The sequence below is a fragment of the Petromyzon marinus genome, chromosome 10, assembly GCF_048934315.1.
Source record: "Petromyzon marinus isolate PM22_M1 ecotype Great Lakes invasive population chromosome 10, UKy_Petmar_22M1.pri1.0, whole genome shotgun sequence".
Taxonomy (NCBI): Eukaryota; Metazoa; Chordata; class Hyperoartia; order Petromyzontiformes; family Petromyzontidae; genus Petromyzon; species Petromyzon marinus.
The window spans coordinates 7,636,706-7,660,343 of NC_133676.1; the positions used below are offsets into that span (position 1 = coordinate 7,636,706).

Consider the following 23,638-nt stretch of genomic DNA (forward strand, 5'->3'; position numbering starts at 1 on the left):
TTAGTAGCGTGCTCTGTAATTGTTGACGCTACTATGATCGTTTACGTATATTATATTATTATCGGAAGGGCCTATTACAAAGAGCAATTTGGGGCATTGTGTCAACTCTTGACGTGCCTAGACTTGCTGTACTGTGGTGGGTATAATACTCGTGTACAATACTCGTGTACAATACTCGTGTACAATACTCGTGTACAATACTCGTGTACAATACTCGTGTACAATACTCGTGTACAATACTCGTGTACAATACTCGTGTACAATACTCGTGTATACTTGCCCAAGAGGCAGAGACGTGGGCTGAAGGAACTTGCCCCATTGGTTTGACCCCAACCCTGACCCCTGCTGTATACTTGGAATTTGCGGTGTCTCTCCGTAGTCGCATGGAATTGTCTCGGGGTATTCCCCTCCACATATATTTGGCTGCTATACATTTCCACACGATAAGCCACTTCGTTGCGGCTATGATTTGAGGCAGTCAGGTCGCTTCTGAAAAAGAGCTACATTTTTTTCGTTTTAAAGCTTTCGTGACCGCAGGGATTCATATTCTTGGTTCTTTCGGTAAAGTCACGTAGAAAGGAAACAATAAAATAATAAAAATATAAAACAATAAAATTCTCACGACGTTTCGATCGCAACACAAGCAATCATCATCAGGTGTGAAACCCACAGCAATAAAAAACATTTTTTAGATGAAGTCACACCACAGCTCCATGAGACTTTAAAAAATATATATTGCTGTGGTTTTCACACCTGATGATGATGATTGCTTGTATTGCAATCGAAACGTCGTGAGAATTTTATTTGTATTATTTTATTATTTCCCTTCTAGGTGACTTTACCGAAAGGACCAATAATAGAGCTACACATGTCAGTAGACCTTAACTGGGAAAATAAAAATACAAATTTTCGTTTTTAGTTCGTATAAAGTTCCCGTGCACGGTGCTGCTTGGGCGAATTGTTCCATCGCAAGACGGCTTGTGGAAGGCCTTCATCAAAGCAGTAGTTTGACTATTGGCCGATGATGCTTACCGCAATCTTCCGAGCAGCTTGAGATGAAATCACCCCACGGCTCCATGCCGTCACGCATACCCGGGGCAGCATCTCGAGGCACGCGCATGGCGTGCGATGTCATCACTTTGGCCGAAAAAGATTTTCTTATTTAGCAGTGGATGCTTGTGTTTTTTTTGGAAGGTTTTGCACAAACCTGCGATCCGTTTTTTTTCTGTTTTTTTTGTAGGGTTCTTCCCCAATAACAAAAACGCATTTATAGAAACGTTTATATAATTTCGGATCAATTTTACGAGAGTTTTCACCGCCCTTTCACAAACGGACAGAGATAGTGTGCAAAACATACATTTGAAAAAACGATTGATTTTCTTCCCATAAATGACGTCACGGACCTAGGGAGGGGGGGGGTCAGACATTTGTGACGATGTGTGACGAGTGGGGGGGGGGGGTTTGAGAAATGTGACGTCACATCAAAATACGCAACTTTAAATAAATATAGACAACACATTCTACTTAATTAAATAGACTTTTTAATAAATGTTCTCTACTACAACATCAGAGTGCAGTGCCACATTAAATACGCACTGCAATGACAATAGTTAAAGCGATTTGAAGCATACTCTTTGGTTGTATTCGGTAAAGTCACGTAGGTAAAAAAATAAAACAACAAAAATCACGACGTTTCAGCCACAACACAAGCGGCCTTCATCAGGTGAAGGGACCAGCCTGTCTCGAAGACTGCGCTGGAGTGAAACACAGCCAAGCTCAGACTACGACCTTTAAGCTGTGTGAGAGGGATTAAGGTGCCTCGACAAAGGAATTAGCATAGAAAAATTAGCATTTGATTGGCGGACTTAGCATGATGAAAGGTGTAGCACGCGGCAGTGCACCTTTAAGCTGTGTTTCACTCCAGCGCAGTCTTCGAGACAGGCTGGTCCCTTCACCTGATGAAGGCCGCTTGTGTTGTGGCCGAAACGTCGTGATTTTTGTTTTATTTTTTTACCTACGTGACTTTACCGAATAGAACCGAAGAGTATGGATCATTGCAGTCACGAAAGCTTCAAATCTAGAATCGATTTGAAGCATGTTTTTTTTTTGGGGGGGGGGGGGGGCAGAGCTTTCTGACGTCATATTTGAGGGTGGTCTGTTTTTTTGTGACGCCGTGTAACGAGGGGGGGGGGGGGTCAAAAATCGTCAAAAATCGTGACGTCATTTATGGACGGCCCCTAAGATAAAAAAAACATGTCTCCTTCCGATAAATGCAATTAGTTTGCAGTACTGATGTGCAACAGGCAGATGGCTCAGCTGTAGGTAGCGGTTTTCACTCAGCCCATCATCAATAATTATTCATCCATCCAGGGCTGATAAAATTTGTACCACTTTGTGGAGAAATCAACAATGGTCTTCCTATGGATAAACTCTCCCCTGCCCATAGGTTTTGGGCAATTACAACACTTAGGGCTGTAAACGTATGAGCGCCATCTCAGATGCTCATTAGTGCAGAAAATAACGTCGACTTTTGCTTCATATGCACAACAAAATTAAATAAAATTATTTGTTTAGCACGACCAATTCAACATATATAGTTATGGCAATTATATATTTAATATGATTGATAAATGGTTGTGTTTAATAAAATAACTGAAATGGATAACATACATTTATTCACTTGATGTGCATGTTTTTTTTTTACTCGAGTTTGACATTGTGTTTCCAGTTAGAAGTTCGAGATATTACATACTCCAAAGGCAAGTAATCATTTACCCCTGTCACGAATCGATGACTTAAGATTGCAAGTGGCTCTACGTGCTATGAAGGGCCGTTGCCCGAAATTTGGCCTTTTTTAGTTTTCTTTTGACGGACGTTTTTAATTTATTTGGACATACGCACCACTGCCAACGCAGCATCGCAAACAATTGTCAAGAAATATTGCAAATGTATTCAATACCCTTTTGCTTCTAAATGTATAAATGCTCTTACTTTCTGCATGCATAAGTCTGTACCCTTGTGAGTGTAAGAACTGATTTTAATGGATGAATTGTTACATAGTAATTACTCCAGATGGATATGAATTTGCAAAAATGCTAATTTTAATGGATGAATGGCAATTACTCCACTTATATGAATATTTATCCTTCACTGCATCCTAAATGCACTTATATATGTTATTAGTTCAAGTGTCTTAAGTAAAATTATTTTGTATATTAATGTGTGCTATAGTTCATAAACCCTTTACTCTGCAATCATTTGATAAATACAGCCAATCAAAGCAGTTATTTTCAGTTTCCAATTATAACAGAAATGACTCTACTCGTGGTGCTGACGTTGAGGGTAAGAATCCACCCATTTTTTCGCCAGATAGCATTGTGATATATAACGACTTATTGTTGGTATCTCAGCTGATTGGAGAACATATAGAGTTTATTGATAACATTGAGGTAGTTTATATTTTAGTTTTATTTGTTTACTATATGGTATTCATTACATAGTGTAGTGTATACCCAGTTGATGTTAATAGCGCAGCTTATTGAATAATATATTGAGTACATTCATTATATTGATGCAATTTAGACTTAAGTTTTTTCACATAGGTTTACTGTATGATAGTTGAGTTGTTGCAGCCCCTTTGGCGTCCATGTACTAGGTGCCTCTGTGGATGTGTAGGCTTTGACTTTAACATCTATTTCTGTGACCAGTCACAAGCTAATCCAATGCTAAATTCTCCTGTTTGATATGTAAACCCCTTTGTCAAGGTGCCTCACTTCTCTCAACCAGCTTAAAAGACGCTACGAATCTTAGCAGCGTCCATTGAAGCTCTGTCGTCCCGACATTTTTGTTCCTTCACCTGAAGAAGGCTACTTGTGTGGTGGCCGAAACGTCGTGAGAATTTTAGTCTTATTTTATTTTATTATTTTATTCTCATTCTACGTGACTTTACCGAAAGAACCAAAGAAGATCTACTTATACAATGAATGATTCTCATTCACGTGATGCACATTTGTGCCTTTAAACCACAGCATCATTCACGAGATTTACAATGTGTAGTGTTCTACACGGAGGCACATACTTGACTTGGAGGCAACACGTTTATTTCAACACCCCAATAGGGTAACTACATAAACGTACGGGATAACGACATAGGTGATAGTCACTTTGAGTATTAACTAAGCCACAACGGGGCAACTACATAACCGAGTCAGTCACTAACATTCTGACTGACCCACGATGCCGAGCGAAGACTAAAGATCGGAGAGACGTAGCACCGAGGGTTGATTCCAGAACAGCCGCGATCGGGGCTCGGGACTCGGCCTTTAACGGCCACAGCGTGGCCGGGCTCCGCCCTTGGCCACACCCCCTTCCAGATCCTTCCCGAAGGCTCTGGCCCCTACATCACGTGTCCCTCTCTCCCCCTTTTGGGCCCCCCTTGCCACCTCGTCCAGTCACGTGCCCTCTCGGGGTCACCCAGACTGTCATGTCCTCACTCGACTTCTCTCTCACTGTTACCAGGATTATGCCCCCTAGGGCCCACTTCCATGGCATACCCACTCTGGTGCCAGAGAGAGATCCAAGACACACAGCTCCACTCTTGTGACAGAAGCTGGCGCTAAACACTATAGTGACCCCATTTATGTCACTACAAATTAATGGGCATTAAAACACTAAACTTTTACAAACTAAACATTACTAAAGACCTTGAAATGTATTTACAGGTCCTATATATTGAATGATATTTTTTCGTTCGTAAAATGGTCTAAATGGACAATTTCTAATGGAAGTCATTTTCTCATTTTCAAACTAGGTCTAGGTGAGTTAATGTGTAGTACTGCAATTACCCTACTCACTTCTGCCACTGCTGGCAGACGGGCCTCCCACTATAATGTTGTCCTAATCTACCACATTGGGATATATGTACAGTATGTATGAACTTATTTTGCATCATATTTAAGAAATCGTGCTAATCGAAGGTGCGGGAAATAAAGGTATTGGAATAGGTGGGAATACCCACACTCTACCCCACCACACACAACCTGCCAATCGACTAAATGGAGTGAAATACCGTAAAAGCAGTTTGCAAGGTAAAGGAATATACAAGTAAAAGACACGTGGGTACAGTGTCTGCCGCAATAAATGACAACACATTGAATATGTCATGCGCATTCAATATTTTATTCAACAAAATTGAGATTTTGATATACATTACATTGTTTTACAAAATTTTAACTGAAAGTGCTCATGACTAAAAATATAAATTATTCATCTCCACATTCATGTGTTGTCACAACATTTGTCTGTTGCTTAATACTTTAACTGATTTAAGTCATGCATTAGCATCACGATGATATTTAAAAATTAGTGCAAAGTTGAACATCTATCGTACCATTTAGTATTTACTGCAATCAGTACGTCATACTTTTTACATTAACCATCACATTCTAAAATAAAACTCAAGCAGTAGTTATTTACCTTTAATATGTATCTGTCATCTACTGCATGAACATAATTTATACTCTAACGATTTTCAAGAATTACGGGGCTTATATCTGTAAACATGAATTATTTTCAGCGAGGAGCCAATATTTCCTGATACCAACGGTGGACATATCTATGAATGATACATTCTTAAAGCCACTGATCGACAACTTCATTAAAACTAAGGTGTGGAACCTAATACAATGGTACTTATCTCGAAAGGTTCCTGTATTGGTGCTAGTGCAACCATGCAATTAAACTGTTTAATGCGATACAAAGAAAGGTAGAACGGAGCTGGCAATCCCAAAAGAGCATAAGGCATGTTTAACAGCTTGCATATAAGTCATACAATCGGCATGCTAAACGGGATTACTTATTTTGATTGTATAAGTAGTTTTTACATTCATCAGTTTTCCAAAACTACAATTTCATCATTCCTGGACGAATCATTGATTGTGAAAATATTAAGCAACCTTTGCTAAGCAGTTTTTCTGAAAAGTGGAAAAAAACAAACAAATTTGAGTCAACATAAACATTATCGCCATTTTCTAAATAAGAAACAAACGCGTGTCCTTAAGCCGTCGAATGTTTTTTTTTATGCAGTGTCTTAAACGTCTTCATTAATCAAGCAATCACATGCTTGTATGGCAATTACTTACCTACGCCTTTTGAGAATGATACGGACAATCCACTGGGCGAAGAATGGCCACGCCAGAAGAAATAGCAGCATTAGGCGTGACAGACCGGTGCGTTTTCCTGCAGCACGCTGTCAGAACAACATGTGATCACTATTTGCAACAAGGACCGACCCTCGAAATCTGCTGTAAGCGACTTTGTTTACACTCACCAATCTTAACGGCACATGTCCTTCAACCCTCGTTGGAGATAGAGCCGACATAGCCTGGAAAAAAAATCAAATTTTCAACTTTTACAGTTAAATACACAATACACGATGCCTGTGACAAAATCACGTGAATTGCTACTGATCTCGTCAGATCACAGATACTAAGCAGGGTTTGCCTTAGATGGGTGACCACCATGCACAAAACAGGTGTTGTAGGCTGCTGCAGGGCTATGTCAGGGTGGTGCAGCAGCCTCTCCCCACTTTCACCAAACTGCACTGACAAGTATGGTGAAGTACGGTTAAATAACCTGCAGTGCAAGGAGGCCGTCATCCATCAGTGGATTGTAAACAAGCGTGGTCAGTGCACAACAACCTCTAACATACTTTCCAAAGATAAAATTCATCATTTGGATAAAGCATTGGTGTAAAATCAAGCCATAGATTTAAACAAAGTTGACATTAAGCAAAGATTAGCGGAACTTAGGTCAACAAATGCAGATTTGATTCTTGTGGGCTGCTGAAAATGTTCGGGTTAAAATTAACATTTTGGTAGCATTCAGTTCTCAAAAAACAGGTTTATGTCACCCTAGCCAAATTTGTCATGCTGACCTGAGAGGAGACAAGTGCCTCCAAACTTCCAAGCTGGTGCAGAACCCTCTCCATGTCCTCCTGCAGCCGCTGGAGGGTGATAGTGATTTGTTTGCTAGTATTGAACGTCCGTCGTCTCGACTGGTCAAATACATTGTTGCTGCCGCTAGTGCCAGCTCTGGGCTCCTCCATGCTTCCATCGACCAGCATGGCGAGTCCTTGGCCTGGTGATGGATTTGGATTGGTGGTGAAGCATTATAACTCTGCTCGCTTTTTTATAATGCCACATACAGCCGACTACCTTAATGAGTAGGATTCATGTGTTTTTCTACTATGCGCCACACCACATGCAATAATATATCAGTAATAACATATCATAGATTCTGGAAAAGGCATATGAATACCAAACATAATTGTCTAGCTTTTTTGTCCTTTGCAAAGGCATTTGATTCAGTGGAAATGTATGCAGACATTCAAACTCTAACAAAGCAAAGCATATTGCTCCAACATGTCATTATCAATGCCAAATATGTCATATTTGGGATTTATAACCCAACCGATAATAGGTACTGCATATTCTCAGATTAACATAATCCATTGTATTTTTTTATTACATTAACTCCCTTCTGGTCTTCACACCTGACAGGCTTACAGTGATGACATTACCTTGACTCCATTTAAGATCGAAACAGGAAGACATTTTCACAATTCTGGAAAATTTCCTGAAGCTGTTTGTAATAACCAGCAAAACGTCCTCAAATTGTAAATGTTGTGGGTTTAGTCTGTGCTAAAGTAGTAACTAATTGGCACGTTTTGTTCACGTGATAAATCCCTTACTAATTGGCTGTCGGGTGGCGATGGGTTAACGACACTTTTATATTTACAACATAGAACCTCATTTTTTATGCAAATATTTAATATTTACAATAGTTTCATAACTCATATTGTTGCTTAAATCAATATTTCTATTGGACCTTTTTGCTAGTATCAAACTATGAAAAATAAGAATAGGTTTTACCCTTTCTGGCAAAATAGGCGTTAATTTTTTAAAACACAAAATATATACCTTTTGCAAGGAATCAAGTCTGCATTAACCACACTTACTTGTAGCAAAACATGCAAACAAATCATGTTAAATCACCTTTTTCTGCTTGATTCTCGAATTTTTCAGTGTCTTCATTTAGGCTTTCCTTACCATGAAGTTGAATAGTACATTGTGAGGCACAAATTGTCCCTTCACTGTAATGGATACCATTCTTTTCTTGTGACATTCCTTCTCCACTATGGATCATTTTATTTTTTATTTCAAAATGAGGTGGCCTAAACGAGCCATTGAGAAGCATCTGCTGGCCACGAATTGTCTTGAATTTAGTTTCGTCAGTGATAGGGCAGTTAAGTTGGGCCCTGCTATGTTCCATCCCCTTTGTGGCTTCTTCAACATTGAGGTGTTCCATGGAGTCACAGTAATGGTCGCTGTCCGAATCGCCTGTTAAATGTGGCAAAATTACACCTCCATTTATTGCAGACCGTTTTAGTCTGCCACTCAGAGAGATTGTGATTTCATCCGATGCACTGCCTTCTTCGCCTTCAACGTGTCTCAGCATAAGCAAAGGCTCCCGTTCCACTGTAAAGGAGTTTATCTTGCTTTCATCTGGGTTGCTGCCTTTGGCTGCTGTATCTGCCACAAAGTTGACACCTTGGAGTTGGGTGCATCCAGAGGTTGGAAGATTGAGCAAACTCCTCTCAGGGGAAAAGGACTTCTCATGCTGTAAATGTTCATCCTGGTGCAAACAGTTGATCTTTGGTTTATTGGTTTCATCTTTTTGGAGGGATTTTAAAGCAGTGCCCGTCGTAGCAGTTAAGGGGAATCCATTATGTTCACCTGAAACAGGCTCGTCAGCTGCATGTTCGTTCATTCGCTTTTTTTCTGAGAAAAATAAACACGTAAAAAACAATGTCATAATACTTTTAAGACTTGTATTGTACGTTTAAAATACCAGTTAAAGCATATGCAAATGTGAAAACGTCGCAATGAAAGAGTGCCATTTATTGCAGTCAACAAATGTTTACTGTTTCTTTCATCATCAAGATAATCTTCAGTGTCATATTTTCCATTTAAATTTATGTCATGACATTTTGAATCAAGGCTCTGCTGTGGGTCTTTGCCATTCTGCATGGGAGAAGACTTATGCCAGTCATTTGGTTCTGCAATACAGGCACACGCACACCGATATTTTCCACAACTCACCCTGTTTTGAGGTTTCATACAGGTCTCATGTAATTCGGTCCGTATTTCAAATGGACATTTATTATATGTGCAGGTTAGACAAATGGATACATTCTTCTTTGGTTCTTTCGGTAAAGTCACGTAGAAATAGAAAATAATAAATTACATAATATCATACGTTTCGATTGCAAAGCAAGCAATCATCATCAGGTACAAATGAAAGAGAAACAAACCTAATGAACTTAGAAATATAATGCAACACAGCGCAGAGAGTCGGCTGACACAGCAGTCAACACCCTACCTGGTTGATTACGTCCAAGAGACACAGAACCGGAGACACATACACAGACACACAAGCGGAAAGAGTTAACACAGAGACAGAGAGAGAGACACACGCATGGGCACACAGAGAAACAACGTCTCTGTGTCGAGGCCTTAAATAGCTAGAGAGGGGATACAGAGAGGGGGGGGGTAGAAGAATTAGCATGTCAATGGGAGATCCCACAATGAGAGCTCCACCGCCAACGCTGAGGGGAGACAGAGACGGAGGCAACACTAAATCAAACTAACTTAGTAAAATTTGGAAATGTAATGTAATGCGACACAGATTCGGTCAACACACAATCAACACATGGCCTGGTCGATTACGCCACTCCAAAGATTGCTCAATTAGAAGTTAAGTGTGAAATTTGGGAGAGAGACAAGGCACAGACATGGAGACACAAAGACAGACACACAAGCAGAGAGAGACAACGAGACACAGAGAGAGAGGAAAAAACAAACTTAAAACCTCCCCGTAGAGGTGAATTCAAACTTGATTTGACGCTTTCGTGACTTCAGGAATTATTCTTTGGTTCTTTCGGTAAAGTCACGTAGAAATAGAAAATAATAAATTACATAATATCATAGCTATTTAAGGCCTCGACACAGAGACGTTGCTTCTCTGTGTGCCCATGCGTGTGTGTCTCTCTCTCTGTGTTAACTCTTTCCGCTTGTGTGTCTGTGTATGTGTCTCCGGTTCTGTGTCTCTTGGACGTAATCAACCAGGTGGGGTGTTGACTGCTGTGTCAGCCGACTTTCTGCGCTGTGTTGCATTATATTTCTAAGTTCACTAGGTTTGTTTCTCTTTCATTAGTACCCGATGATGATTGCTTGCTTTGCAATCGAAACGTCGTATGATATTATGTAATTTATTATTTTCTATTTCTACGTGACTTTACCGAAAGAACCATAGAATAATTCCTGCAGTCACGAAAGCGTCAAATCAAGTTTGAAATGCATACTTAAAAATGCTTACCCAAGCTCAGGTATTTGGGGTAGTCCGATATGTTTGGTAGGTTCAAGTTTTGTTTTGTAGATATGTTCAGGCTATTGTCTACAATCTCGTAAAAAGGACCAAGCGCAAGAAGAAATTCTTCCACTCTGTCTGTAATGGGCAACATTTCCAATATCTGTAATGATAAAGTAAATAACCATTGTTAATATAAAACATTCACTTATTATGCTTTCATGTTTTCTGCAATTTATAAGAATATTACATTTTGAGGAGGTGGGGGGGGGGGCAGCGGTGCATTGGTTTTCGCACTGCGCTATGAACCTGGCGACCTGAATTTGATTCCCGGTCATGACTCACATCAGTGGCGAGTGATAGCTGAACCGGTCCTGACCTACTCACCTTCACCCGGTCTCACTGATCAGCTTGGTGAAGTATAGTCAAACAACACCCATAACCAACATGGCATCAGGAAGCCTTCATCCAACAGTGTAATGAATAAGGTCTGTAAATTAATACTTATCCCTTATTACATTCATTACCATATTATAGCTTGTGTTGACTTCTTTCTGTGCAAAACTACAAGACCGGTACCTTTCTGCTTACGTAGACATACATACCTGCTTTATTTCATTCACGTACTCAACCATGGCCTCTTCCTTTGACATCTGACTCAGTGCATTCCAGGCATCCCTGGAAGATTCATGCAAAAAAACCCACTGTACTCAGCTATATATGTTCAACATCATTATCGACAAATTAACAAAGCATTTTATTATAGACTGGTGCAATGGAAGTTGCACTTCAAAAGGGCCAAAGGGAAAAATGAATATCAGGCCAAATTAGGTTAGTTAATATAAAAAAAACTATATTAGCAGGTTGCTTAATGTAGGTTAACACAAAGCAACAGCTAGACATTATACAGTTACTGGAAAAAACAAGTGCTCATTTTGATATCTCATTTATGAGGCAATATTTTATATTTCAAAAAAATAGATGCAACTCTCCAAAATAACCTCCACTATAAAAAAGGAAACTAAAGTGACATGTAAAATAACGCAAGTATGTTTGCATGTCAATGCTAAGAATGTTGGTAAAAAAAAATTCATTTTAAGCCACTTTGGAATGCATGTTAATTTCATTCCACATTTCAATTTAGAGTAGACATAAGACTGTTTTATAAATCGAATGCTGGATGAGGGCCTCCCCACACAGTATAGCTCACAGAGGTTATTTCATGATACTTCATATTGCTGACTGACCAGTGTGGATTGGTGAAAGGAGCGTAGAGGTGAGGGCATATAAAAACAATGGATTTAGCTGAACTGCCATCTGCTGCCCACCACGTAGCCCCACATAATGACAACCTGTTTGTGCATGCTGGTCACCCATCCAAGCACTATCCAGGGTCATCCCTTCTCGGCTTCCAAGACAGGATCAGGAACATTCCAGTCAATTTGGCCATATACTCGATTTAACCGAGTTTACAGTACACAATAAAATTATACAATATGGAAGCAAACACGTCTTTTGAAGCCAAAATCATATTGATTTGTAACGCGTGAAAATATCTGTGTCAACATCATGCGTTCATTTGCATCCTCTACCACTTCTGGCGTCCAAGTTGGTCCCAGAAAGAAGGCCGTGAGATGTTGCATGGCCCCCGTGTGGCTTGCTTAAAGAATCCGTACAGTCTCAGCATGACCTCATTGGACGGCTGGACTGAGCCTAAAACAGCACGTGAAAAAAAAAGGAAATTTTTATTTCCATGCTGAAGTTCGTGACGGTGTTATCTTTGAGCTGGGCTAATCCAATTATTTAAGTAACCATTTTATCGCTTTTCGGGTTCACCTACACAACCTAATCGGGGAACACGAAAATATTTCACAAAAGAAAGTCTCACCTCTCCATGTTTGCCGCCGCTGAACGTGAGGCGGTGGCGGGACTTAACGATTTCATTGGCTTTATCAACTGCCGCACACTGGCTGTGGGAGGCAGGCTGCGGGGGATTCCGCTATTTTTAAAGAAGCCTGAATAATCAATCAGAAAAGCACTTGTATTTGTTTTTAGTTCATGACATTGGCTGACATCATGGGACCTCCTTTGCCAGTACCAAAATATGAGAATAGGTTTTCCCCTTTTTTCTGGCAACAAAAAACCAAAGAGTAGGTGTTAAGATGTTAAAACACCAAACTGAAACCTTTTACAAGGAATCATGTCTGCATTAACCACAATACTTGTGGTCAAAATGCAAACAAAAAACACTGATAATATATGCATTGTCTTTGAAGCCTTTGAAGCCTAGTCTCAAATGGTGTTAGACCAGAGGACGAAAGACCAGAGGCTCGAAAGAAATCTGTCTCTGGTGAGGGCCAATCAGTTTCAAAGACAATGCGCACATTATCAGAGTATGTTTTTGTTTGCATTCTGACCACAAGTATTGTGGTTAATGCAGACATGATTCCTTGTAAAAAGTTTCAGTTTGGTGTTTAAACATCTTAACACCTGTTTTGTTGCCAGAAAAAAGGGGAAAACCTATTCTCAGACATTGGCTGTCATTCTAAGTTTCCAGAAATTGAATGCCAAATACAGTGGTACCCCGGAGATCGAACTTAATTCGTTCCAGAAGGCCATTCAAACACCGATTTGTTCGAACACCGAATTAATTTTCCCCATAAGAATTAATGTAAATGACATTAATTGGTTCCAGACACAAGAAATATCTCGTTATAAAGCATTTTTACACGAAGTTTACAGTAATTACATGCATAAAATAATACAAAAAAACAAGAAACACAAGAAATAAATAAAATGAATAAATATATGGAATAAATGAAATAAATGAACATTGAACTTCACTTTAGCTGTAGTAAGGAGAGTTGATGGCTTGAGTGGAAGGTGGCGAGGTGGTGATGTTATTGTTTGGAAGGGGCGTCCCCTTCCATAATAACGTCGGGTAACTGCCCTTCTGGGGTTCTTTCTCTTTTGTGCCTGTCTTCTGCCACTGTGAGTCAATTTCTGACTAAAAACTTCTCTGTCATATGATAAAACCTTTGTCTGGGCAAACGTCATGCACGCTGGCCATACGCGTCTCAGCCGTACAGGTTATTTCAAGTCGCGATTGCCGTTCGACCTCCGAATTTCGTTCGGTTTCCGGGGCAAAAAATGTTCGGAAATATCGTTCGAACACCGATTTGTTCGAGTTCTGGTGCGTTCGATCTCCGAGGTTCTACTGTAGAGTGAAATGTCAGACATTTAGACAATTTTGCATGTACAAAACACCTGCTAATGTAATTGACAACCAATTATGGAAGTCCCGTGATGATCCATATTAATTCGGACCATATGTGCCAATTGAAGAGTGCTGGTTTGGTTATTAAATATGTCCCTGGGGATTTGTCATGCACATGTTACACACAAATGCCACCTGTGCATAGGTTTTTCGTTATTTTCCCAATGGTTCTCTATTCCACATAGAATGACGCTTCGTTGAGAAGACCACACATAGGTTGTACTAAAGCACCATTCTGCAAGACACATGACTGTATAGGGGAAAAGCTTAAGTGTGTCACCTAGGCAGGCATTGGAAGTGAATAGGTTACAAAAAGTTTTTCCACACCATTAGAAACAGCTCTTTGTCATTTATCCATCTCGTGTCATCTTCATAATGGAGGGTTGATGTCCAAGACAGATGCTTTCAATATTTCACTATCTTCAGCATCTCTCGTAGAGGATTCTGTCCAAGTATTCACATTCTTCCTTCCTCTTCCCTACCATTTTCCCCTGCAGAATCATCTATGTCATTTCTGCAGTTAACCAACCGAGGGTATGTTCTGTATATGCCACCTTCCTTTTTATTAGGCTTCCCGTTAATTCTTCATAAACACGATTGCCAAAAATGCTGGTAAAGATTTAAGTGAGCTTCACGTTGCTATTATCATAGTAATGTGCCAGGCATGGCTGACACTCATTTACAAGCACAGTGATCTATTATTACACACTGGAATTCACTACACTGCATGTGACTAACAGAGGTACCTGCAAGGTGTCCGTCAAAAGTACAAGTATAGACCCTTTGACAATACTGTATACTGAAGGATAATGGCCTCCTCATGCCATGTGGGCTCTGGGGTAAATTCGCCATACTTCACCACACTTGTCAGTGTGGGTTGGTTGAAAGCAGGAAGCATAGATGTATATAAGTCACGTTATTCGACAGATCAGATGCGTGGTATTTAAATGCTTCATACCATCAAAATTGGGGTCTAAAGTAAATCCTTGCTTCAAGGGCAAACTGCTGTAGACAGAAATTTTAGGTGACATGAATGAACATGATTAACAAATATAAGTTTTTTTGATTGATACGGGCTCTGCAAAGTTTTTTTAAAAATGGCAGCTCGAGAAACAGACTGCCATCCAATATTAAACTGAATGTGCATACAACTTATTCTGGTGATGATGACCAGTCACTTTTATGAACTACTTCTTGTGATGATGAGCAGACTGTTTACGAGCTGGCTCTTTAATAAATTCACTTGCAGTCAACTGGATGAGATACAAGCATTCGATTCCATGCTTTTTATGTCTTTCATAAACAAGGCTGCATGAATGCATGCTATTACAAAATAATCATGTACAGTTTATTCTGCGGGGAAAGGTCATGGATATGGATGGAAAATGTAACCGAAATATGCCTATCCCTTGTACCAGCATGGCAAGTGGTGGTGGCCACGGAGGTGCTTGCATTGTATTGCTAGGTTACTAAAATAGAATCCACAAATTATGGTTGTAAAGTGGGCACCTGATTGGTGCCTTAAAGTCAAGAGCTATATCCGCCACAGCAAAAATCATTGCAAGTACAGGAAACCCTCTCTATCCGCAAGGCTTACTTTCTTGAAAATGCTTGCGAATACAGAATTAGCAAATGCAGAATCATTGTTTCAATGGTAAAAATGGGGTTACGTTCCTGGTACGAGTGAACATAGGGGGGAAAAGGTAAATGTTTAATAACAATGACTATAATATATGAATGTCATATTGTAAAGAACAATATGTTTTTACGCACAATAGAGAGTTCAGAAGGGGATTGCTGCGAGACTGAGGACTAAGTGTTGCAGCCGAGGGGGTGTGCCCAATCTTCACAGACAGTTTCAAATGCAATATTCTGCGCGCACTTCTCTGGTGTCGGTGGTCTGGCACGTACATTCACGAATACTGGAGTCCAACGGGTCACAAATAGGAAATTAGTCTCCAGCTAGTAGCTCGCAAATATGCGAAATTCGCGAATTCTGATCTCGTGCATTGCGACAGTTTACTCTACTGCCAACCTGTGTATACACAGCAGTCGTGGGTCTCCGAGACCAATCCTTGATATTGATGCCAGTTTTGAGGAAATTTTCTCAAGTCTCAAGTTCTTCACCTTGGCCTCGGCGGTATGGCCTCAGTCTGAAAACATGGCATAGAGGCACCCCACCTTGACACTGGCCTCAGCATAGAGGATCCAGCTTTGACTGGCCTTGACATTAGTCTCGACCTAAAAACTCCTGGCCTCGATCTCAACCTTAGCCTTGTGGTTCTCAGCCTAGAATATAAGATTGATGGACAGAAATGCATGGAGTAGTGTAGCATAAGGATATTCTGTAACAAGAGCCCCTAGGGGCAGTGTTAACAAACATTGTAGAAGCTGTGACAGCAGCTTGGTGCCAAAGATAATCACTTTAAATGCACCTGATTTTGTTAAATATTGGAAGCTAAGCAGACTTGGGCCTGGTTTGCACTTTTATGGTTGAGCAACAAAGATTACAAAGTATTGCAGTCATGGGATTGTGATGCGGCCATAGGACAGTACATATTAACCCCTAGGACATGTGGGTTTCATCCAAGTTCTCTGATTTCCTCCTACATGCCAAAACACTCAATAATAGTGCTAACCAAACCCAATGCAGGTCCCTCCAAAAACAGATGCTTAATGCTCAGTAAATCTTTTCTATACAAATCATCGGCATGTGTATAAGTACATTTACACAGGTTCATTTCGTGCCAGTAGGATTAGGTTGCATTAGCACTTTCGATAAGTAACCTTAGATACGGACATGCCCAAGGTCACCTTGGACAACTGCACAAGTCAACTTAACCTTGTGAGAGTAGTTTATACTGCTGACCAATATTAGAGTTAATGACATTTCGACACCTTGCACAAAACGGTAAAGTAGGAACCTACAGCCCACAGGCCAAATAAGACACGTATCCCAATTCCTTATGTGCTGCAAGGATGTTGGCCACATTAAAAACGGGTACTAGAGGGGTATATGTCCAACCTGACACCACCATGTTTCTAATTTTATCATGTTTAATCACCTGTAAAGGTGAGCCCAAATATGTTTGCTCTATTATTGAATAACCCTCAGGTGTGCATTAATGTGTGGTTACCTGCCAACATTTCCTTTTGGCCCTTATAGTAAAGATAAGATTCCCTACCCCTGCAGTAAATTGACCACAGGTCTTCCACCCGTTTGTGTAGCGAAAGTACGAGTCACAAGTGTAAGTATGAATCGGGGTCGGTCGCGTATCAGTGCGTCCGCGTACTCTGAGCCCGCGTACTCTGAGACCTTACTGTTCTTACGAACCGAACCGCAGAACAATTTTGTTCGGTGGAGCGATCCTCCGCGGGATGTAATCAGTCCCAGCATCCCGTGTGATGCACGACGGTGAACCGTTTGACTCGATAAAAACTGATTTTTTTAAAATTTTCACGTCACCTTATTTTATGTTTTATTCAATATACAATATACCGTATGTACAATTAAAGATCGAGTTCCGAGATACAAACAACGAACGGGTCTCAAGAACGTAACCAGTTCGTAAGTCGAGGACTGCATGTAAACCCCTATTGAATGCAAAACGCAATCGGTTTGTGTACCTCCAAAAGAGGCCAACACTGAGGAAAGCAGGCCAGGTGACACAACTCTGCAATTCCGCAGCCATAATGCTGGCGATGCTGATACACCGAGACCCATGACACAAGAAGAGGAAACTCACCGTTGTTGGGCAGGCTCTGAATAAGCTTAACAGCCGCCTCAAACTGCTTTTGATGGAGAGATCCGCCGTCTGCCATTGGGAACCCTGCCTCGCCTTCTGATTTACACCTGACTTGGGCACACCTGCACACACCTGTCCATAGATGGAGAGAGAGAGAGGAACGAGTTGGTTTTATATTGATTTGAGACACTGACGGTCTCGTTTAACCAGTTTCCTGGCTGTTCCGCAAGGGAGATCCCGTGGAGTGCGGGCATAGCCGCAGCAACAAATAGCCGTAAATATTTTAGAGAACAAACGCAGGGTCCTTAAGAAATATCGCACAACGAACAAAACGAGGTGTTTAACGATCTAAGCAAACGCGACGAGAGCAAAAGGCGCCCAAGAAGAGTTAGGTACAGGTGGCAAGTAAGCGCAATGTGTCCATATTGTAGTCAAACAGTGGCACACGCACACACGCCGATCGAAAAACAACAGGACACAATGTTTAGAACCAAAGAAGAGGACACATAATGTAGGAGCCCAAGAAAGTTAGGTACAGGTGCAAATAAACTCCCGTGTTTTGGCCGAATCGAGAGGCAAAGAAGGGGTTAGTGAAGGGAGGGAAGCGAGCATTATATGGATGAGCATCATCATAATCACCGATTGCATGATAATCATTAGTCGTTGTACAACCGTAGAGGATCTGAATTGGACACAATTGTGATACTGTACGGTGGTATCACAAAGATCAAGTTGACTGCATCATCCATTTGATGGCATTCAAACGCAGTTATCCGTACGCTTAACATCGGTAACTTTAAAGGGGAACAAGTAGCTCTGATGATGATGATGTCAAAGAGGATGAGGGCATTCATACAACAGTGCTTAGACAATGCGTCCAATAACAGGACGAAGAGGCCTTTGTTATCTACTGTATGATGAACTTCGTTCGCACCGTACCTAGCCAACCGTGCTAATCGGAGGTGATTATGGGGATGCATTCATCCATTCGTTGATAACTGTGGATTCACGATACTGGATATAGCATTCATCAAAGTGGATTTGCAATAAACACGACGGCCAGGCAATGGATTAGGCTAAGGCTATTATAACAACAGGGGGGGAGCCTTGCTCCAGAAGTGAATGAACAATCGATAATGGAGACGCATTCATTCAGCAGTGGATAAAGACCGCATGCCTGTCAACCCCCTTATCAGTGCCTACATTATTACGGAACAATTCAGACCGTATCGTTCATCCTGCAAAGTCCCATCAACAAGGGAGAAAACGCGAAAAGACAGACAGACACTCTAAAAAACACATGATCCTGTTGCCCCGTATCGAATCGGCTGTACGCCGTACGGACCTGAAAGACTCAATTTCCCTGTACAAGAAGAACACGGGGTGTATAAACCGTGTAGGTTTAACAACACCACAAACACCATTCACTTGCACGGCAGCAGCAGCAGTAGTAGTAACCTTGTCACGGGCATCGCACCTTGCACGTCTGGCACTCTCACCAATGCGTCTGGCCCACGGCCCCCCCGCTTGTCGATCGCTATTATTTGTCGCTCGCTATTATTTGTGGCACCAGTACAGTACCGGCTCTTGACGAGGACGCTGATGATGCTGATGTCGCCGTCGCCACAGCAGTCGCAGACTGCCACTGCGCGCCCGCACTTTGCTGCGGCGTTGAGATGTCACCGACAGCCCTTCAAGCTCTGCTTCAAACAACACTCGTCTTCCCCTCTCGTCTCACACACACACACTCCCCAACCCCGTAACCAACCCAGAGAGACTCTCTCTCTCTTTCTCTGTCACTAAAGTCCCCGCCTTCACCTTTGGCAGACTTGCTCAGTGCTGCCCTCCATCGTTTGGGGTTGGAGAAGACGACAGCGCTTCTTCATCCACTGTTCCACCACCCCTGACCCCGGTTGGCTGCCGAGGTTCTGGTGGCTTTGCAGTGGAAAGAGCTGATGGTTTGGTCCCGGGATTTAAGTGGGAACATATTGTTTGGGGGGGGTGGTGGAGGGAACTCATAAATGATTCCAACTAATCCCAACTAGATCTGAGGAGGAGCTTTGCTCCGCCTGCGCGTGTCCATGCGAGTCTATGTGCTTGTCCGTGGATCTAGGAGTCTTATCTGTAAGTAAAACAAATGAATCCTCGATTCCTTTCTGAACGCAGTCGAGTTCAAATTGTCATTCCCACCACGGTCTTCCGGAGCATTCCGGCCCATTTCCACCACTGAATTTCGTATGGCCACTGATGAGCGACTATTGCGTTCTTGCGTATTGGAATATATGCCGCAGATGAATGCCAGTGTTGGAGGTCTGCTAGCCACGAGAAAGTGCCTCTTCCTTTGAAAGAGCCGCATACTACAGTGGTTTACTATATGGTCCATCGTTTGGGTTGCATGGTGACAATCTCACCGTGGCTTGTCTTTAACTTTCAATTCTAAACTAGTTTTTCTACATTTTACCAGGTAAGGCCCACTGAGCTATCTATATAGCTCTTTTTTCAGAATCGACCTGGCCACAAATGATAGCTCTGCTGAGTGACTTATCACGTGGAAATGTATAGCAGCCAAATACTATACACACATGTTTCTAAGTGTGGAGAGGAAAACCGGAGGACCCGGAGAAAAATCCACGCGACCACAGGGAGAACACGCAAACTCCAAATATATAGGTGTCGGGGTCAGTACATGTGCGATAGTTAACATCTCACTACCGTGGCGAGATGCGTGCATCGGCCTGTTAATGTTCTGGTGCTGTTGATGGTCCCACCGGTGTCTTTCAGGAGGAATGTCAAATACAGGAGTTGCGATTATGTTTGGTTCTTGAATGAGACGTTAATTCTGGACGTCTGCGTTGTTCCACTCTGTTCGCAAGTATTCTTCTGGAACTATGCGAGATTCTCGGATGGTGACAGGGCGATCCCATAAGGGATGGAATAGGGACTTGAGTTTGGCGGTAGGTTATCGTTGCCAAGAAAACGTATACAGTACTTTCACAAAAATATGATAGATTCGGTGGAATAATTGTGGCATTGAGAGGGAAGAGATCATTCATTTGTCGGGCATTTTATGTGTGCGTGGATTATATAATTATCAATCTATTGCAATTACTAATCTACTCTATGGTAGTTATATCAATTACCACACGATCGAAAGGGTTCAAGTATCACTAAATTTGAAATATCGACAATTTATTGTATACTGTACGTAGCGATGTTCATCGCCCCCTACTGCGAAACCTTGGCAGAACCCTCTTGAAAAAGTCACGAAGCTCAGGCCATCCTGGATAAACAAATGGAATAATATGTAGCACATATTGTCCGTGAAAATGTAATCTTTATGTTAGTTAAACGAGCATGTTAGCACATAGAAGACAACCCAAACAAGGCAGCATAAACGAATTAAGATCATGAACCCGAAAATTTTCAATTAACCAAATCGCTAAAAGGCAAATAACCGATTTAAAGCTTTCGTGACTGCAAGGATTCATCTTCTTTGGTTCTTTCGGTAAAGTCACGTAGAATGAGAATAAAATAATAAAATAAAATAAGACACTTTGTGAGAATTTTATTGTCTTATTTTATTATTTTATTCTCATTCTACGTGACTTTACCGAAAGAACCAAAGAAGAGGCAAATAACCGTCACGTCCAAAGTATATGGATACACTTAGGTAATTATTTCACCACTACAAAGTGAATTTAGACAAGATATCCATAAATGTTTGGAATGACTATTGGCATTAAGACCAATGTTTACCCGCAGCATTTGTTCAAATCGGGAAACGATTTTACCGATTTCCACTGAGTCTCATCAGCAGACACAAGCCACGGTTACTTTTTTGTTTTACGATGATAATTTTAACACTGATTGCAGATTTTTTTCTGTTTGGCTTCACAAAACACTGTGAAGCGACGCGTTTGGTTGTTTGGACGGATTAATATTTAAACTCGGTGGAATTTCAATGACGGGGCTGTTCTATGCCGACCTCGCTCGCATGGATTTCAAATCCTGGCTACAAAATCACGAACCACCCCCTTGTTGATTTAAAGCTTTCGTGACTGCAGGGATTCATATTCTTGGTTCTTTACAATTCTCACGACGTTTCGACTGCAACACAAGCAATCGTCACCTGATGATGATTGCTTGTGTTGCAGTCGAAACGTCGTGAGAATTTTATTGTTTTATATTTTTATAATTTTATTGTTTCCCTTCTACGTGACTTTACCGAAAGAACCAAGAATATGCACCCCCTTGTTATTAACGCCGTCGCCCTACCCTGTAAGCCGGGATATAATGCAAGCGGCACTGTATTGTATTCAGCTGCCGTACCGGGCAGACGGGTAATGTCTGATTTTCCAGAGAAAGGCAATAAAAAGGGGAGATGGATGGAAATCGGCGAACGCGTGCGAAATAAAGGACCCGTGCGGTTTGTCGAGTTAAAGGGGCGGCGCAAAGTGCAGGGAGGGGGTTTCTAAGTCTCAGCTTTCAGTTTCATTTATTTGGTATAGCCCTGTGAGCCATTCGTCTCTTGAATCGGGTGCAACCGCAACAAACAAAAACATGAACAAGAAAACATCTTAAAGTGACGTGACTGTGCAAACAGAAAATACAGGAAAAAACAGCAAAATATTCCTGAAAAAGCACCATACACCAACGCTGTGTGCAAAAATCCCAGTGGGATGCAAGTCAAACAACAACAACAAGACAACTTAGATTAATGCCATCAGTCAAACTCCGTACTACAACAAACATGGCCAAACCAAAAACACGTTTTCGAAATCACCAAAATAAAGCCATAAAAGCAATGTAACAGTGATCATAGGAACTGTGATCGAATATTCACAATAAACGACATAAACAACATGTAACACCAAACCCTGTAGCCATAGCTGGCTGCATGAGTCACTCCACAACAGCAGGAGCATCAGTCTCAAAACAACACACGAAAACGTGCAAGTAAATGCATCAGCAGCCACATTAATACATTGTGGTCCCTTTGTTTTAGGTCACTATCAAAATAAATGCGAGCAATTATTACCGTCTGACAGGCGGCAGTGATACACTAAACGATTTTTTTTTTACCAGGTAAGGCCCAATGAGCCATACAGCTCTTTTTCAGAAGAGGCCTGGCCACAAATGATAGCGTAACGAAGTGGCTTATCACGTGGACATTTCTAGCAGCCAAATACTCTAAATGGAGGTTTCTAAATGTGGAGGGAAAAACCGGAGGACCCGGTAAAAAATCCACGTGAGTGACACCGCAAACTCCAAATATACAGCAGGCGTCCTGTGTACAAGGCGAAGGAGATTTCGCCACCACTTATTGAAGGGTAGGGAACAATTACTCCGATGGTCGAATGGAATTGTCTAATATTTTTGGTATTAGCCACGTGAATACACGCCTCAGTCGCTGAAAGACATCCTGGCAGCGACAGAATTGACTGAGAAATAACGTATTGTTCCCAAGATTAAATAAAATATGCCGCGGCAGTAGAAAGTGCGGCTAAGATGCTTAGTCGTGATGGATAAATATCGTTGACTGGCCATCTCAAAGTGGTGAGGCCTCACTGTGAAATCAAGTCGCAGGTTGGGAATTGCCCCGGGTCGTTGCTACACCCCCCCCTTCTACCCGATTGAGTTGGATTCATCCAAAACGGACGATCTCCTCACAACCCCCTCTCCCCCCAATCCAAACCCAACTTGGTATCGCCCTTCTAGTCCCGCCCACTCACACACTGCCCCGCTCCCCCCGCAATCATCTAACGTCGCGCGCTCGTCGTCGTCTCTGTGCGTGCGTGGGAGCTGTGAGCACAGGCTCATTCCGCTCTCTCCTCTCGCTTCCCCCCTCGCTTCCCCCCTCGCGTTAGCGCTCTCCTCTCGCTCTTCCCCTCTCCCCTTTGCTCTTTCGTTTCGCTGTGCCGTCACACTTACTCCATTTTTTTCCTTATCTTGTTTTCCCCTCACGTTTGTTCTCCCCGCACGCCCTCCTCTCGCTTTCTCTCGCTCCCCTCACGCGCTATTTTCTGACGGTTTCCCCCCTCACTCGAGCCCGGCCCGTTAACCTCGCCCACACCCAAAACCGCGCCCCCTTTAACTTTCTCCGCCCCTTAACCTCCCCATCCACCACCCCCGCGATCCCCGTTAACTCTCCCCGCACACGCTTCGCCCCCCCCCCCCGTATAGCCCC

The 23,638-nt window shown here is 41.9% G+C and overlaps 1 protein-coding gene across 8 annotated transcripts; it reads right to left on the minus strand.

Moving 5' to 3' along the window:
- Positions 1 to 5,159: 5,159 nt before the first annotated feature.
- On the minus strand, positions 5,160 to 20,896 carry LOC116940999 (acyl-CoA-binding domain-containing protein 5-like). Of its 8 annotated transcripts, none has more exons than XM_076066104.1 (11): positions 19,270 to 20,896; positions 17,452 to 17,583; positions 12,021 to 12,141; positions 11,034 to 11,106; positions 10,438 to 10,591; positions 8,984 to 9,118; positions 8,055 to 8,840; positions 6,935 to 7,137; positions 6,329 to 6,382; positions 6,141 to 6,247; positions 5,160 to 5,972 (listed from the first exon to the last, which is right to left on the minus strand). In XM_076066104.1, exons 2-11 carry the CDS (start codon positions 17,525 to 17,527, stop codon positions 5,960 to 5,962), a joined length of 1,722 nt encoding a protein of 573 aa, XP_075922219.1. In that variant the 5' UTR covers positions 17,528 to 17,583; positions 19,270 to 20,896; the 3' UTR covers positions 5,160 to 5,959. The 8 variants fall into 8 exon arrangements, with proteins under 8 accessions (XP_075922219.1, XP_075922218.1, XP_075922222.1 ...); XM_076066103.1 differs by lacking the exon at positions 19,270 to 20,896 and adding an exon at positions 19,033 to 19,250; XM_076066107.1 differs by lacking the exon at positions 19,270 to 20,896 and adding an exon at positions 18,951 to 19,250.
- Between the last annotated feature and the right edge of the window lie 2,742 nt (positions 20,897 to 23,638).